The 18,175-nt window shown below is 43.0% G+C and overlaps 1 protein-coding gene across 4 annotated transcripts in view; it reads left to right on the top strand.

Annotated features, from left to right (window-relative positions):
- CNTNAP2 (contactin associated protein 2) overlaps positions 1 to 18,175 on the top strand; it is a 1,915,205-nt gene that overhangs the window by 1,873,502 nt on the left and 23,528 nt on the right. For all 4 annotated transcript variants that reach the window (XM_032401131.1, XM_032401133.1, XM_032401132.1 and 1 more), the window contains one exon: positions 7,829 to 8,068. In XM_032401131.1, the coding sequence (XP_032257022.1) occupies positions 7,829 to 8,068 (240 nt within the window). The remainder of the gene's footprint in view (positions 1 to 7,828; positions 8,069 to 18,175) is intronic.

Here is an 18,175-nt window from a genome sequence, read left to right as displayed (position 1 = left end):
TTCTTATGTTAATTATGTAACCTGGAGAGCCAATGGAGGGGAGCCCCCCCACCAGTACACTTTCTGATAACAGCTCTCTTCTCCTCTTTCTGTGTGTGTGTGACAGGTCTAATTGCCCTGGGAAAACCATTGCCTTCAACCCCTACCTCCATGTCCATTTTCTAATGCTTTAATGGTCAGGCTTTCATGCAATCATAGCCCTCAAAGGATTTTTTTTCTCTTGGGTAAGACAGCTTTAGACGCCCCTGGGGTAGGAATTACAATACAAGTGAGAACAAAGGAATATTTTACTGAATCATTCTATTTGACCTAATCTGGAAATACAAAAATTTGTTAACACATTTTTCCTAGCCTATACTTCTGTTGTTTGTGACATAGATGAAGTCAGCACCCTCCCCTCCTCCCATCACCCCAAATCCCCCTGCTCCCTAGGGAGTTAGCTTCACATGACCCTGGGCTAGTCTTGGCTGGAATACTCTTCAATGGTTTAGAGAGGCATTAAGGAAAACTTAAAAGCTAAACTCACTCTCCTTATGGTGTTGGCTACAGTGTAATAGGGCTTTCCAAAACCTAAAAAAAAAAAAAAAGTTTTAGCAGAAGCAGAGCACACACAGAAGAAATTATTTTTCAGTTTGGTAATTTTGTACATAAAATTCTATTTCTGCTGGTAACAAGTTAAAATGCAAAAGCGAAAGTGGGATAAAATCCAGTGAGTAAGAGGCAGGTCTGTTCATTTCCAACCTGTGGGAAACGCATTAGTGTTCTGTTCTCCAATAGCAAATAGCTAGGACACGTAGCTGATATTTACTAAGATTGTGAGAGGTAAAATCAGACCTGCCTTTCTAATGAAGTCAACCACGGCACCCAACTCTGTGGTTTGACTGACAGGTACATCCAGTTTTCTGAAAGGTCTTGTTACTTTCAGCAAAGCCTGTTATTCTTAGCCCTGAAAAGTCATGCTGTGCAGCAGGGCACCCCAAGCTGCAGGAAGGGGGCACCAGGCTTTCTATCTCATGTCTGACAACTTGAAACATTCAGGAGAAAGTGGAAAATTTATCTTTCAGATGTGTGTGTTCTGCATGATGCCAAATGTCAGGGTTTTGGAAACAGCTCAGGGATCCTGTCTTCCCTTTGTATTGTAATCACACTGGGTTATATTACTCAGCAAGTTTGTAGTTCTCAGATTAGATTTTAAGATAGGGAATGACAGTTCCAAGCTTTATATACATTCCCCCAAAGTTCAGGGACTGTAATAAGTTTATGCAAATAAAAATGTAATACTTCATCATTTTGCAAAATAAGTGTGGGCTAGCATCTTCACGTTAAGACATTTCTTTTTATTATTATTTCTGGGGGAAAAGATCCGATCTTGTTTTATTAATCCTTAGAAAAAGATTTGCAATGTAGGAGGAGAAGATTCTGCTTCTCCCAACAGATTGCCTCTTTGTAACTGAGTTAGCATTTGTCACAGGTCAAGAGCTATTTAAATCACACCTGTATATTTTAGTCCCGCCTTCCTCTGGAAGAGAAAAAAGCATATAATAAATACAAGGAAATTTCATTAGTGTCTTTCTCTCAGGGATTAATAAAATGTCATAGTACATAATTCTATACATCAGTTATGTACACGGATTTAATTCTAGCTGTGCACCTTTTGAAAGGCAGCTGATCAGGAAGACGTCACTGATCAAAAAATTTAGCCCGTGAGAGCAGAGAGCTGATGCTGAACCTGGATGCCTACATTTCAGGGCCCTGCCTAATGTTAATCATGCGATCATGTTGAAATGGAGGAATGGGGTTTGTGTGTGTTTATGTTGCTTTTTTAGCTGAATGCCCTTGGCTTTTTTGTTGCCTTTTCCGCCCCCCGTCTTTTTTGAGTTTCTTTTGCTTACGGTTATTTCCCATTTATCTGTTCCATTGACCCACTCAGGCTCCTGTCCATACAACTATAACCAAATGGGAAAATTGTACCCAGTGTAATTAACCTTCATCCAGCTGTTCTGCCAGCCGAGACCCAGATGCTCAGCCCTAACCTTGAGAGTCGCAATTTAGGGTGGCTGCCAGCCCAACCGCACCCTAGTCGTGTTTCCCAGTGTGTATCATTTGGACTACTCCCCAATCTCATTTCAGTCTGATAGTCCAAGAATTATTTAAAACTTCACGCAGGCAGTGATTTCAAACCCACTTCCTATTTATTCCATTAGGGCCCATATAACCACTACTTCACTCTTGAGACTGGTGGAGGGTTTCTATAGTAATGGCTATTCAATATTAAGTAGACGACTGTCGAGGTAAGAGCAAGACAACTATATTTTCAGAGGAGTGCATTTTCAGTGAGATGGATTTCCAGATGATAGTACTTCTAGAAATAAATACATATATAAAGTCTGTTCGCATATAAAGACCTTTATATGTAAATATCTATAAAATATATATGTAAATATAAAATGTATATAAAAATATAAAGCTGTATTGGATCTAGATTTCCTACTTTCCCTTCCTCTCTCAAAGCCACATTCCACACCTATCGACGCTGATAAACTTTGGCCTACCGTGAACTTGCCTCTACCTCAATCTCTGGTGTTGGTTCCCATCCCACACAACCCAAGTGTGGATGACAGACTGTCTAACATATAGTCACGGTTCTCGTCATGCATGCAGTCCCTGGCTGATTCCTTTGTGCAAGAGGCTATTTTAGACATTTGGAGGAACACAAAGATAAGTAACATTCAGTCCTGCTCTCAAGAAAACTGTAAATCTAGTGGAGGCACAAATTCAGGTTTCTGGCCCATCTGGACAGGGAGAGAGCACACCTGGGCCAGGTAGGTAGAGCCCGGAGCAGAATCTGGGAGGAGGCCATGTGGAGCTCTCTTTTTGAAGGACTGGGGACCTCTGATGTTCTGAAGTGTGGATACTCACAGGAACTAAACATGAACAGAGGAAGAGAATAGAATTCCATTTGGGTGGAACAGAGGTGTTTAAAGCCAAAAATTAAGGAGTGCAGAGGAGCACCAAGTTTCTCCACAGTCGTATTCCCCAAAGAACAGTAGTGGGAGAGCCAATGGCACCGTGTTTTGCCTTTTCTGTTTATATTTTTTCCCATTTCCAGGGAAATGAGAGAGAGAGAGAGGCAGGCTCCCCGCTGATCAGGGAGCCTGACATGGGGCTCCATCCCAAGACCCTGGATCATGACCTGAGCCAAAGGCAGATGCTTAACCAACTGCGCCACCCAGGCGCCCCCTACTTAACATTGTTCTTGAAATGGACTCGTCATTTTCCCTTAAATAAATTTATGTTCAAAGGAGAGCATGTTATAAGGAAGTCTTGCAGTATAACCGTAAAACGAAATTCCAGTGTCACTTGCTGTAGCGATACAAGATTGGTAAAAACACATGGCATGGGAATATTGGGAAATTCAGTACCTGGAGCGTTCAGGTCTGAGGTCGGCTGTTAAAAAGCGAAACTGGCAAGTGTTGGAGTGATGAGCAAGATAGTCCAGTCCCAAACTGAGCCAACCTGACAGCTTCTTTGTGAAGGATTAAAAGAGAATGAGAAGAAAAGAACTTCCTCTCCCTGTGATCACATGTTATTTAATGTCCAGTCCGAGAATGACCTAAGGCCACCCCCAGGGCCACCAGTAGGAATATTCCCCCAGGAGCAGAGTGAGGGAATGGATGGGACGGCTACCCCTCCATGATGGGGCCAGGTGCACCTGAGTCTCTGCAGAGCACAGGTGAGCTTGGGGGCTGGAACCTGGCTCTGCCATCTCCATCCATCCCACAGATTCTTAAAAGCCCATCCCAGCCCCTAACACGGTGATGGGAACACAAGAGAGCCTTGTCAAAAGTTTTAAATTGGGTCCCACTGACATTCTAAGATCTTTTGGCTCTCCTTCATAGAAAGCAAAGAATTGAGTTTACAGGGATATTTCATATCACATCCCCCCCTCGCAAAAAATATGGATAGGAATTTCTAAGACATATAAAACAAAACAAAAAAATCAGCTGATGGATAGGTTCCATGGGGGGCACCAGAAGAATATCCGGATGAGTTTAAATAGTCTCTAAGGTAAATGAGAAATCTCTGTTGAGGTGTCAGCATCTGGATTCCAGCCGCTGAAGCGGTGCTCATGCGTGTGCACAGGACCTTGCATGGATCTGCGGTCGGGGTGGGGGGGGGTGGCTTGTGCAGGTGCCCCTTCTCTCCCTTCTCACAGCACTCCTGCTGGGCACTTGGTATTCAGCAGCTGAAAAGCAGGAACCAGAAAGCTTGCTAATGCATTGCAAATGTAATCGCTGCCTCCTTCTTAAAAGTATCATCGTGCGCATTTCTTTGTAAGGTTTCACCTGGAATTGTGTCATATTTTAAGTGGGCTATTTGCTATAACCCACATCATTATGAAGGTAAGGTATTAAAATACCCAGGACAGCTTGAGAATGTAATTTCAGAAGTGATTGTACTGCATTTCTAAAATTAGCATTCTTCAGAGCAGGTCTCCCCCCCATGCACCTCGGCCAAGACGTCTCCATGCAAAAAGTAGTTTCTTACAGTAAATTGTGCTGTAGTATTTGATTTCAGTGCGAAAGCCATTCAATTAATTTTACAGATTAACATAATTTACCTGTAATGAGCTCAAACACACTAAAGGGATGGCTTTACTATCAAGCCTTAGGTGTTCCGGAGAAGGACAGATTTGTATTCCAGACAAGCATCGACAGAACTTGCTGGTGCTTTAACTGAGGCTGGCAAAGCTGTGACGACAGTTCATGGCATTTTTAAAAACTTTATTACTGGCTAAGTCACTAATGAAATATGTTCTTAAAGCGGTCTCTAGGGGCGCCTGGCTGGCTCAGATGGCTAAGTGTCTGCCTTTGGCTCAGGTCATGATCTCCAGGTCCTGGGATCGAGCTCAGCAGGGAGTCTGCTTCTCCTTCTCCCTCTGCCTCTCTCCATGCTTGTGCTGTCACTGCTTCTCTCTCTCTCTCTCAAATGAATAAATAAAATCTTTAAAAAAAAAAAAAAGCAGTCTCTAATAGCCATTAAAAAAATTCTTTTGAACCTCGCTATGACATTTTTATAGAGTCCCTGACTAGAAATGCCAAAATCCAAGTGAATATAAAAACAACAATATAGTCTGTTTTTTGAGAGAGGGATAATAACGCTTCCTTTTCCATGGGGTTATTCTGGGTATCAAATGTCTAATTTGTATAAAGCATCTAGTTTTAAAGGTTCAGTAAATGTTAACTCTTATCATTGTACAGCGTTTGTTCAGTTGTAGTCCTTGGTTGTTCACAAGCTTGGTTCCCCAGCTAGGTTGTGAGCTCCTTGGGGTAAATTTCTGTATTTATGTCCTTCCTGCTACTGTTACTAGGCAGTGAATACACGCAATGAATCGAATTGATTGAATTGAATTGAATTGAATTGAACTGAATTGAAGTCCCACCAGATGGCAGTAGCTCCCAGCCCCAAAATTCTTCCTTCATGAGCCCTGCTCCAAGGCTGGACAGGCTAAAAAGAATTCTCCATTTATGGACGAGAAGCAGCAGATGGAGTGAGCTTGTTCCCGGTGTCCTGCCACCAAGCAGCAGCTTGTTCTGGTGCCTCGACCACAGATGTGAGCCAGATAGGAATTTGGGAAGGCAAGGAGCTCAGGTCTCCCTTCCCACCCTGGTAACAAAGAATCACCCTGAGTCTCCTTGGATGGAGCAACCCTCAGCATGTTTCAAAGGAAGGCAGATCACCAGAAGGAGGGGATAGGAACCAAATATATGAACTCTTTGCAAGGAAGACAAGTTGGTGAACCCAGAACAAGGAATTCTGATATGAGACCAGGAGACAAAGATTGAATCATTTACTTTGTATTCATTCCTTCAATGAAAGTCTATGAATTTATTCATTCAAGAATCCTGCAATTATTGAGGAGAAAGTGGAGGAGGAAGAAGAGAACAGCCAGTGAGGGGTCAGTGGACCAGAGCCTCTTCCTGGTCATCAAGGGGACATCGTGACTGTGGGATTTTTTTGTTCAGTCACAGGTGCATTCTGCCTCCCCATCCTAACTGGAACATGCTCTAGCTCAAAGTCACAGACTGAAATTTACTGCAGGAGAAAACTATGAAGAATCGTTAATTAAAATTTATGTACTTGGCTGAGTAAGCCCCTGTTAGAATCCCCAGCATTACCATTCCTTGCTGCCCATCTCTTCTGTTAATCAAAATTCACATTGGGCTAGTACAGGTCAGTCACTGAATTGCTTCTTTAATAGGATGAGTAATCAATACATCCACTTCTGCCCCCAAGGCCTAAAAGATCCCTTCTCTACTGATTTATTCTTTCCTTAATGAGGAGTAAAATTTTATAAGACTGCTTTATCTGAGTCCATTCCTCAATAAGAAACATCACCTGCTCAGATTTCAACTTTTTAAAGAAGTAGGTAGCCTTCTGTTTCCCAAAGTCTGTGTTTTTCACAGTTCAAGTGGAAGGGGAAATATCTCACATCTTTGTCCTTGTTTTTTTTTTTCTTAAGATTTTATTTATTTTTTTGAGAGAGAGAGAGAGAGAGCACAAGCCGGGGGGAGAGGCAGATCTAGAGGAAGCAGACTCCCAGCTGAGCAGGGAGCCTGATTCAGGGTTCAATCCCAGGACCCTGGGATCCTGACCTGAGCTAAAGGCAGATGCTTAACCGACTGAGTCACCCAGGTTCCCCCTTGTCCTTGGTTTTAAAAGACAGTCACCACAGTCATCATAATCTCCCGTCCAGAACGCAAGTTGCCTTGCCCTTCTCTGAAGGGCCATTTGCCCACCACCTGGGTTGATAGCACTGCAGAATCAGTGCCTATGCCCGTGGTTCTCAAGCCTCAGCGGGCCACAGAGTCACCTGGAGGGCTTGTGGAAGCCCAGATTGCCAGCCCCACCCCCACCCCCACCCCCGGCATTCCTAACAAGTTCCCAGGTGATGCTGATGCTGCTCGTCCAGGAACCGCACTTGTGAAAACCACCCATAAGAAAGATCTAGAACTCCTTCAACGTTCATTTCTGCTACACAGATTGTAAAACTCAGGACAGAGGGTCAAAAAGGCACTGGCTTTACTGAGCTAACTGGTAAGACAATGTGTGGTTATATTAATTGAAACAGTACATTAGAAACACCTCTACTCAGATTCCCCTCTAATTTGAATGTTAGTTTAGGAAGATGTCGAACTCACAGACTGGGGGGGAGGTAGGGATTCTTAAGTGCACAGGTGTATTTGTGATTGAGTTGGGAAAGTTTCCTGACTTCCAAAACATCCATCAGATCCTAGCTGGGATTCTATAAACCTCAGAATTCCACGGGGATTGGATGCTGGAGAAAGAAAATATGCCGTTATAGGCTATGGGAACTCTCTCTCTTCTTTTTTCTAAATAAAGAATTCTGAAGAAGAAAGTTAAGAATGAGGTACAAAACGGATCCATAGTTTACCAGGAGGGGGCCTTGTTCAATATGTGTAAGAGGGAAAAGAGAAGGAGAAAGATCAGTCAGAAGCCAGTGAATGTGGTTGGTTTCAACAATACCACAGGTATTGGGAAGGTCTTTATGTGTGCATTTTATTTTAACAAATAGAGTCAGAGTCTCCTCACCCTACATGTTCTCTAGTAACACAGAGGTTCGTTTGCAGCAAAGTCTCCAGCCCTCAGCCTTCGAGTCATTTAATATTTCGTCTAAAAGAATATAACATCTTAAACTGAAACCTAGAGTAGCATTTCGACACAGGCGTTCAAAGACGAGGCTGTGTTACTGCTGCGATATGGTGAGTGGGAGAAGACTTTTATTTTCTCTTTCTTTATCTTTTAGAAACCGGGAGGATTGACCAAGAGATTCACAAATACAACACCCCGGGATTCACTGGGTGCCTCTCCAGAGTCCAGTTCAACCAGATTGCTCCTCTCAAGGCGGCCCTGAGGCAGACGAACGCCTCGGCTCACGTGCACATCCAGGGCGAGCTGGTGGAGTCCAACTGCGGGGCGTCCCCGCTGACCCTCTCCCCCATGTCGTCTGCCACCGACCCCTGGCACCTCGATCACTTGGATTCAGGTAAGGCAGCGTTGGCCAGGTGTCTTTATTTCTTCAAACCTGTTTCATCGTCTGTAAGATGGGGTTAGGAGCAGGGCCGGTAAGGCTGGTAAGCTGTTGGAGGACTGAGGGCTCCAGGGAACGTGGGAGCCCAGGAGTGCTTAGCCACATACCAAGTGCCCAGAAGCTACAGCCGTCAGCCTGGCTCAGAGCCAGAAGTACATAAGGCGAAGGGAAGGAACACGGAAACTGTTGACTCGAACTCATTTAAGCGAAATTAGGAGATGCCTAAACTGATGTCTACGATGTGACTTTGGGACCCACCTGGTTCGCTGTTGCCTTTAGGACTCTCCCTGCGGCCCCGAAGTCCAAAGTCTACTATCAGGGGAAAGATTTTTTTTTTTTTAAAGATTTAATTATTGGGCGCCTGGGTGGCTCAGTTGGTTAAGCAACTGCCTTTGGCTCAGGTCATGATCCTGGAGTCCCAGGATCGAGTCCCACATCGGGCTCCCTGCTCAGCAGGGAGTCTGCTTCTCCCTCTGACCCTCCTCCCTCTCATGCTCTCTGTCTCTCCTCTCTCTTGCAAATAAATAAAATCTTTAAAAAAAAAAAATTTTTTTTTTAAAGATTTAATTATTTATTTGAGAGGAGTGAAGGGGAGCAGAGGGAGAGGAAAAGAGAGCCCTAAGCCAACTCTGCACTGAGCATGGTATCCTACGAGGGGCTCGATCTTACAACCCCGAGATCAGGATCTGAGCTGAAACCAAGATTCCGACATTTAACCGAGTGAGCCACCCAGACACCCCAGGAAAGATTTACCTAAAGCAATGAAGAGATCCATCTCCCGACCCTGTGTGTATATGAATAATCCCATAGGCTTCCAGATTTTTAAGAGGTGCATTTAAGCTTACAGGACTCGGGATTTAGTCCCACTCCTGCAGGTGATAAGACATGTAATTGGAAAACATAGGCCTACGATGAAAGGCTACGGCTCTTGGCTGCAAAATTAATTGGGAGCAAATTCAGCATGCCCATCACATCGAGTGGCAGAGAGCCATAGGTACTTACTCTTTGCTCTACCCAGCCTGACCTTGGGCCACCTCTCCAGGCCTCTGCACTGTCACCCCCAAGGTGAAGGGTGGGGTGTGATCTCTACGTGACCTCCAAATCGAACAGTCCGTGCATCTCCAGAGCGACATGTAAACACAGGAAGAGGACGGTGGAGGCAATGCGGCTCCATGACTCTCCCTGTCTCATTAGCAGATTAAAAACATGGGCATGTTTCCTGATCTCGTTCCTCGGCTTCCTTGTGAATAAAACGGAGATAAGGTGACTGGGGCACCTGGGCGGCTCAGTCGGTTAAGCGTCTGCCTTCAGCACAGGTCATGATCCCAGGGTCATGGGATCAAGCCCCACATCGGGCTCCCTGCTCAGCAGGGAATCTACTTCTTTCTCTCCCTCTGCTGCTCCCCCTGCTCGTGCGTGCTTGCTCTCTCTCTGAAATAAATAAAATCTTTTTTTTTAATGGAGATAAGAAGACCCAGTTCCCAGAATTCTATGTGGGACGACATACTGAAGGCACTTGGCGTGGTTGTAGACATGTAGCAAGCTTGTCAAAAGTTTAGCAGCAATAATATTAACAATGTGGTTATTATGATGTTAGATGCGATTTGCCATGATGCCTGAATGTCCAGTCAAGGTTCTAAATTCTCCCCGACCCTAACTTGGAATTCATAACAGTTCATCATGTAAACATCATGCGTCTGATTGCCTTACACATATTCCAGCCCATACTCGGTGTTTATCAGCTCTGCTGCAGCTCTTGTCGTTGTGATTGCTTGCCAGGATTCGTGCTGCAATGCTTTACAAAGCTTCGAAAGAAGCCAGAATTGCCCCATTGTCAGAATAGCCAATTTACAGACTAAACAATCCTCTTTGTTCCTCACACATGGATTCCTATAACATGATGAGGGGTGCTGTGTGCCAGGGGTACTTATAAAGAATTCTCTTTCATGAATGTTGTTAGGATTACACAGCAGGCTGGTTTTTTCCTCATGGGCTGCCTTGAACAAAGGAAAGCATTCCTAATGCCGAAAGTAGAAAAGTAGGAGTGAAGATATAAGCTGAGAAAAGACATATGTCAGGGCTACAAAGGAGCAAAGATTTCTCAGATAAATTCCTCCAGATGCCAGAGCGACCAAGACAACACAAGATCTTTGAAATGTGCAAGTTCTTACGCTGTTCCAGGTACTCCCTACATGAGGCCACGAGCGTGTGTGGTCTACGTCGGCTGCCAAGAAACCAGTTTCAAAAACCTCTAGATGCTACTCTGAGCCAATGCAAGCTCACGTTCACTGGGCCTTAATCAGCAAAGGATTTGCTTTATGGTCTGAGGGATGCAGTTGTAGGGGCTAGACAGTTTGAGTTCATAGATTTTTTTAAAAATCATGCTTTACATGGGACCGTTTCATTCTTGTGATTGATACAGTGAAAATGTATGTAGGGAACATTTCTGTTATTATTCAGTGTTTTTTTTTTAAGATTTTATTTATTATTTGAGAGCGAGAAAGAGAGAGAGCGCCCATGGGCACAGAGGGAGGGGCAGAGGGAGAGGGAGAAGCAGACTCCCCACTGAGCCGGGAGCCCCACACGGGGCTCAATCCCAGGACCCTGAGATCTTGACGTGAGCCAAAGGCAAGATGCTTAACCGAGTCACCCAGGCGCCCCTCAGTGTTTAAATCAGATATCTGTACCCCAGATATTATGGTTGTACTGTCACATAAGGTCCATTTGCAGAGAATTGCCACTTGCATTGGGCAGAGTCCTCACCTGGTGTTGACTGGCCACTGCATCGACCTCCTCACCAGCCATTTCCATATGTGGGGGAATGCTTATAAAGGAGTATGTGTGTCTGTCTCATGAACTTTATTAAAGGGACAGAAAACAGCTTATGAACTATGAGGCAGAAGGCTTATTTAGATAACATGACTGGATTTTTTTTTTTTCTTTTAAGACAACAAGAGAGAATGGGAGTGGAGGGCTGGACAGGCAACAGAGAAAGACAGAGATAAAGGAAGGTTACTTAATAGTGTCAGGGAGGAAGAACTTTTCCTCTGTTCTCTTATGTTCTGCATCCAGGGGCCTGCAAATTAAACTGATAAAAGGCAAGGGCACCTGTGTGGCTCAGTTGGTTAAGCATCTGACTCTGGTTTCGGCTCAGGTTATGATCTCAGGGTCATGAGGTCGAGCCCCAAGTCAGGCTCCACACCCAGCTTAGGATTCTCTCTCCCTCTCCTTCTGCCCCTCCCCCATCTAAAAAAAAAAACTGATAAAAGACAGATGAACAGGAGAAAAAAATGTATTCCTGTGCATACAGGAGCTTACAGGAGAAGTAGCTCAATAAATGGTTACTTGCTTAAATGCCTTACATAGTAGAGAAAAGGGAACGAGGAGAAAAGGCCTCTATGGGAAGAACATGGGTTTCTAAAAGAAAGCAAAACAGGAGCTAAGAAAGTATGTGATAATGCTTGTTCATGCAGCTATGAATGGTCTTTCTGTCTTCTTCAAGGCCATAGAAGTCCCCTGGAGAGAGCACTTACAGTACGCTTACTCTGTCTCCTTCCTGGGAGTAGCAGGCACCCAGAAGAGAGGATAGCAGTCTCATTTCCCAGAAGTCTCCACTTTCAGTCAGCTAGAGGAAGTTCCAAAAAGATTTCTTTCTGCAGCTGTGAAACCCAAATGTCCTCAGCTTAAAATCATCTTCATACCAACTCTGGGGTTCTAAGCGGACCCCCACATCAGCAAGTGCACCCTACTCTTGGGGAGCCTTTTGCTTTTAGCAGATAATCTTTCATGTGGAGATAGAATAAGAATCTTTGCTATCAGACATTCAGAAACAAAACAACAGTATATACACAAAAATACCATCGCTGCCCATAAGCCATATGTTACCTGAGTCTGTGTAGGGATCAGACAGGACAAGAATGAAGGTGTGTGCTAATGAGCCAGTTGGAAGTAGATTGATTGATCTGGTGCCTTGGAAAGTGTGGTCCCGGAAGCTTGTTCAAAATGCAGAATCTCGGGGCGCCTGGGTGGCTCAGTCGTTAAGCGTCTGCCTTCGGCTCAGGTCATGATCCCAGGGTCCTGGGATCGAGTCCCACATCGGGCTCCCTGCTCGGCGGGAAGCCTGCCTCTCCCTCTCCCACTCCCCCTGCTTGTGTTCCTGCTCTAGCTATCTCTCTCTCTGTCAAATAAATAAATAAAATCTTAAAAAAAAAAAAAAAAATGCAGAATCTCAGGCCCCTACCTCAGATGCACCGAATCAGCATCTACATTTTAGCAAGATCCCCAGGTGACTTACGTGCACTTTAAAGTTGGAAACACTAATCTAGTGCTGTGGTTCTCACTCTCAGACCACCTTTGAATTACCTAGTCTAGTCAGCTTTGACAAATCCTGATATCCAGGCTGCACCCCTGACCCATTAAGACAAACATTCTGGAGAGGAGAGACAGGTGCTCGTAGATGGCATACCTCCCCAGATGATTCCAATGGGTAGTCAAGGCTGAGACTCACTCATCAAATAAGACAGAAGCTTACTAACAGCCGCCTTGGTAAGCCCTTTGAAGTAAGGTTACCAGAAGACAAGAAAATTAAACAGCCAAATAATGCAAAAAAAAAAAAAAAAAAAACAGTTTATGAAAAACAATGAAGCCTTTATGTGGCAAAATCACAAATTAAAAGGCTGTAGCAACAAGCTTACAAAAGGCTGGGCTCCTCTGACCATTTATTTTGTTACGAAGCTCACCCTGATAAAGAAGTTTTATCTAAACTTGAGGAGAGCCGGTCTGCCTACTTACAACTAGAGAAAAAGACTGAAAACAAACAAACAAGAAATCCACAGTGTGGGGCCAGACTCCGGGGCTCTCAGGAAAGGGCATCCTTATAGAAGTGCCTGCAAATTATTTCTCCATTTTTTGAATGAGCTGCAAACTTAATTTGAAAGGATATCAGGGGGAAAAAATGCAGCTTTAAAATCAAGGAAAAGGGGCGCCTGGGTGGCTCAGTCGGTTAAGCTTCTGCTTTCGGCTCAGGTCATGATCCCAGCCAGGCGTCCTGGGATCGAGCCCCGCATCAGGCTCCCTGCTCCTCGGGGAACCTGCTTCTCCCTCTCCCTCTGCCTTCTGCTCCCCCTGCTTGTGCTCTCTCTCTCTCTCTGTCAAATAAATAAATTTTTTAAAAAAAATTTAAAAAATAAAATAAAATAAAGGAGGTATATTTATGAAGAATAGGGAGTCCTATGGCCTTAGTAGTAAAAGGACCTTAATGATGAACTAGGGCTACTCACTTCATACTCACACCAGGACATTTGCTTTGCAGAGACCTGGAAATTAGAATTCAAGATATCCACTCCTAGATCTTGTGTTCTTTCTGCTCTCTTGCATTTCTTCCTTTTATCTTAGATGATACCAAAGGATAAAACAAAAAGTGTATTCCAAGGAATGCTGGCTTCGAGTGATCAGATCTGACACTACTAACTAAGCTACTCTTTACCTCTATAAAGCCTTTTAGGCTCTGTCACTGTGTTCCAAAGTGAGGGATGTTTACAGTTGGTCGGGCTGTGCACTGCCTAAGTCTAAGGGATGTCATTTGCATTGCAGTCTATGGCTTCTGGAGCAATGCAACATGGTGGCCTTGATAGGGGGTCACCAGGTCATTATGGGAAGAAAATAGACATGGCATTACATAATATAAAGTTATTTGCTATTCACTTCTCTTTCAGTCCTTCTAATCTTGTCCAAGAGAAAATCTCCTTTGGGTTCTGGCATGCCTTTAGCACCTCTCCCACCCTTGCTATTCACTCTTTAATTAAAAGAAGAAAAAACAAAAAACAAGCTTGACAGGCAATGGAATTACTCAGTAGGGATATAAAGTATAATCAATGCATTTATTTAAATAAGAAATTGGATCAATTTAGTGAAAATAAGTAAATAAATAGTAATTAGGTTTTTCATGGATTTGGCAGAAAAGGTGAAGCTGGTCCCCACATGATTGGAGTTTGGAAAACACTGGACAGTTATGACGGGAGCATCACAAACACAAGGGCCTAGCATGGGGCTGGTAGAGTGTGTTTTTTAGAGGGGAAAACGATCAGATGATGTGGATTTGATTTAAACCAATTCTGTGGTATTAGAAACATCCAGTCTTTCTTTCCACCTAGCTTTTCCCCCCCTTTGATAACAGGTACGGCCCGTTTCTAAAGCACATCATTATGGTCATTAGAATATTTTTAGAACAGCAGTTACAAGGTAGAAAAAGCAAACCCCAACCCTGAGTTCTGGTTTATTTAAAGGTCACAGAGCACCAGACAATTGCCGTGATTTACCTCTCAGGATTATGGGCTCTGTTTTTTCTCTTTGTCAAATTCAGAGATTCTTATATCCTTAAAATGGCATGGATTTGCCAGCAGAAAGACAACTGCAGAAGGCAATGTACGTTCTGTAAACTACAAAAACAAAACAAACGCCAGAAAAAATAAATCCAGGAGTCTGATGCCATAAATTTCTGCACTAAGTAACAACTCCAAACTGTACCTCAAGCTGTTTTATGAGGCATGCATATTAAGTGTTGGGGTGTTTTATCACATTCATGATATTTGATACCAAATGCATCAGACCAAAGGCCACATCCTAGGATCTTTTTTAAAAATATTAACGTAGAGGGGTGCCTGAGTGGCTCAGTCAGTTAAGCATCTGGCTCTTGGTTTCAGCTCAGGTCATGATCTCCGGGTTGTAGGACTGAGCCGTGCCTCGGGCTCCACGCTCAGTGGGGAGTCAGCTTGGAAGTCTCTCTCCCTTTCCCTCTGCTTCTCCGCCCCCCTCGAATAAATTTTTAAAATATAGATTAACATAGACAAGGCATTTTAAGATGTAAGATTTCATTCCCTAAGGGATCCTCTAGTTAGAAAGATTATGACTGGTTACTATCTTGCAAGACTCCTAGTACATCCAGGTTATATTCTCAGCACAAGTACACAGTATGTGATAGGTGCATCCCTCCCTGGAGAGGCCCTGAGGAATGGGCCTCTGGAAGGTGCTGGCCGCCAAACTCCTAGGACCCACTCTACCCAGGAGCCACTGGGCTCCCACCCTAAAGTGAACCCATATCTGATCCTGAGAGGCTTCTGACCAGAATCCTCACAGCCCCCTGGAGGGAAGCAGGCAGGACATGGAGAGTCCTAAAGCATTGAGCAGAGTGGAAAACAGTTAGCACAGACTGATCCACACACACCCCCCCCCCACCTCCCTGGACCCAAGGTCACGGGTTGTCAGGAATCCAGGAGATCCAAACCAAAACTTGTCCAGTGGATTCACTCAGGTTCGAAGAATAATTGAAAAACCGGCCCTCTTAGGAATGTGGTTCTTCTCCCAAATAAACCGGGAACTAGGACTATGGTCCCTGGGATGGCTCAGTGTAACTGCCCTACACCTGTTAGATCCCAGAATATAGTCCCCCAGGCCCCGGCCGGGAGGGCTAAGGCTGCCCCCCTCTGAGGTCTTTTACCACTGGAAACAGCAAGTTGATTTCTAAAGGCACCCCTACCTCTACTTCCATGATTTTTAATGACTTGATTTCTTGTCTTTATTCCACAATTCCTTTCTACCATCTGAAGATAAAATATTTTTATATCTTCATGGAAATAATGAACATTTTAAAGCTGCACATTATCTATTCAGCTTCCTCCATAATTACAAGCTGGTAGATGGTTTTCTTTACCACCTGCAAGCACTTAAAATAATCGTTCCAGCTCTTATAATTACATCTTAATTATTTCTGAGCAGATCCCTGTTTTCATCCTTATGCTAAGATTGCATGATTAATGCATTCAATCTCTGATACCTAATCTTTTTATTATCTTTTGTGTTTTTTGTTCCCTTCGGTGACCGAAACAGTACACAGTTATTCAAGTGCAGGAACAATTATCACCCCCTTTTCTAATGTGTACTTTTCCTGCAAATGGTCCAAATTGTCCTTTTCTGTAGAAGTGCCAAGCATATTTATGGAAGCCCCAGTCAAGTGAAAGATCAGAGTTACGGATTTGTGATCAAATGGTCATTGACATTGTTCCCATCTTTTGTTTCCATAAGGAATGGCTTTGAACACATGATTTTGTTGGGTTGAGGGATGCATTTTTAATTTTGATAGCTGTTCTAGATCACCCTTCACAAATACAGTACCTCCAATCCAGGAAGGTATGAGTGTCTTTTTCCCCGCACACTCACCAACCTAGTACATCATACTGTTCTTTTGAATTTTGCTAGATCTTACTTGAAAAAATGAAACTTCATTGTTTGAATTTGGATTTCATTAATCACGAGGGAGATTAAGTCTCTTTGTATATGTTAACAAGTACTTGTATTTATTTCTCCATGGACTGTTTCCATTCTTTGACCAAAGGATTATTTATATTCTTTCCTATTTGTTTGTTGGTCATTTACTACTTACTTGACTTACAAGAATTCTTTATATGTTAGGTAAATTAGTATTTTACTACATTTGAATGTTTTCCCACTTTGATCTTTAGTTTTTGAATGTATGGGGTTCTTTCCATGTACAAACTTTAAAATTTACAGGGTGAAATATAAAGTGTTTCATGGCTTTTGGGTTTTATGTCATGCCTTCTCCATTCAGAAATTATTTTAAAAATTTTTTCACATCTTTTTCTAATGACTTTATTTGTAAGATTACATATTTTTTAAAGATTTATTTATTTGAGAGAGAGTGTGTGAGGGTGCATCAGCACACGTGGAGGGGCAGCAGAGGGGGAGGGAGAGGGAAAAGCAGACTCCACGCTGAGCATGGAGCCCTACATGGGGCTCAATCCCACGACCCCGAGATCATGACCTGAGCTGAAATCAAAAGTCAAGGGTTAACCAACTGAGTCACCCAGGCAACCCTGTAAGATTTACATTTTTAATCCACTTAAAATTTATGTGGGTGGAAGAAGTTAGGAGTCCCACTTTTTTCTTGTTGAGCTTCCATCCTCTCCTGTACCTTTATCATATTCACAATTGCCCTTTATATTTGAATCTACTTCTGGACTCCCTGATCTATTAGGTTGATCTGACTCTTCATTAGACAGTAGCAAGCTATGATAATGATTCAGCTTTTATAATAGCATTTAATATCTCATAAAGCTGGTTTCCCTTTTATTCTTTTTCAAAATTTTTCTATCCTCCCACACTTACTTTTCCCATGTGATGTTAGAATTCCAGTCATTTCATTGGGATCCTCTAGAATGTCTATTGAGATTGAATTTTATGTGTAAGTTAATTGCAAATAATGTTTCCCTGTCCAGCAAGAGAATGTCTTTCCATTTATTATGTCTTCCCTTCCATATCAAATTCATATGAATATAACTTTAAAACCTTTCCTGGTAAATTTCCAAGTTGTTTCTCCTTTCTGGCAAAGCAATTAAAAACAAAAACCAAAAAACCCTCCCTATCTTAAGGTAAGCTAATTCGGCATCTAATTATATTAGCAAAATCCTTCATAGGAGCACCCAGATGAATATTTGATTAAATATAAATGAGACAAGGTATGTGCACACCAAGGACCATCTTAGAATTCTTCCTAATACATAACACATCTTACATGTATATATGCTTAAGGCTTCCTGTAGGCATATGATATCTTAAGGATTCTTGTTTTGGTAAGTCTTATCAGGGTTAGGTGTTAAATAGTATCTAATGCCCAACATCTATGGACATGACCCGGTTCTTTCTCTTCTGTGATAAAGTAATGGGGTGAATTGTAGCAATAGATCTCCAAATAGTGAACCAGGCTTTCATTCCTAGCAGGAACCACATTTAATCAAGGAGAGGCATTCTCTCGAGGTATAACTAAAGTAATTTTACTAAAACTTTTAGTGGTTTGGTTTTTGTTTGTTTGTTACATTAATAATTCTTGGGTGGGATAGGTTTGTAGCATCCTTTTATATTTTTTGTGGGGGTGAAGATTTGGGTTTTAAATTTATGCCAGCTTCATAATAAGGGGCCACACAGCAAGAAATGTGGGAGGTCTCAAGGAGAGCAGTCTCAGATGGGCCAAAAAGGAAACTGGGACCTCAG

The sequence above is a fragment of the Phoca vitulina genome, unplaced genomic scaffold (genome assembly GCF_004348235.1).
Source record: "Phoca vitulina isolate PV1807 unplaced genomic scaffold, GSC_HSeal_1.0 scaffold4, whole genome shotgun sequence".
Taxonomy (NCBI): domain Eukaryota; kingdom Metazoa; phylum Chordata; class Mammalia; order Carnivora; family Phocidae; genus Phoca; species Phoca vitulina.
Note: the sequence above shows the minus strand (reverse complement) of the source record. Positions and strands in the feature narration are given on the sequence as shown.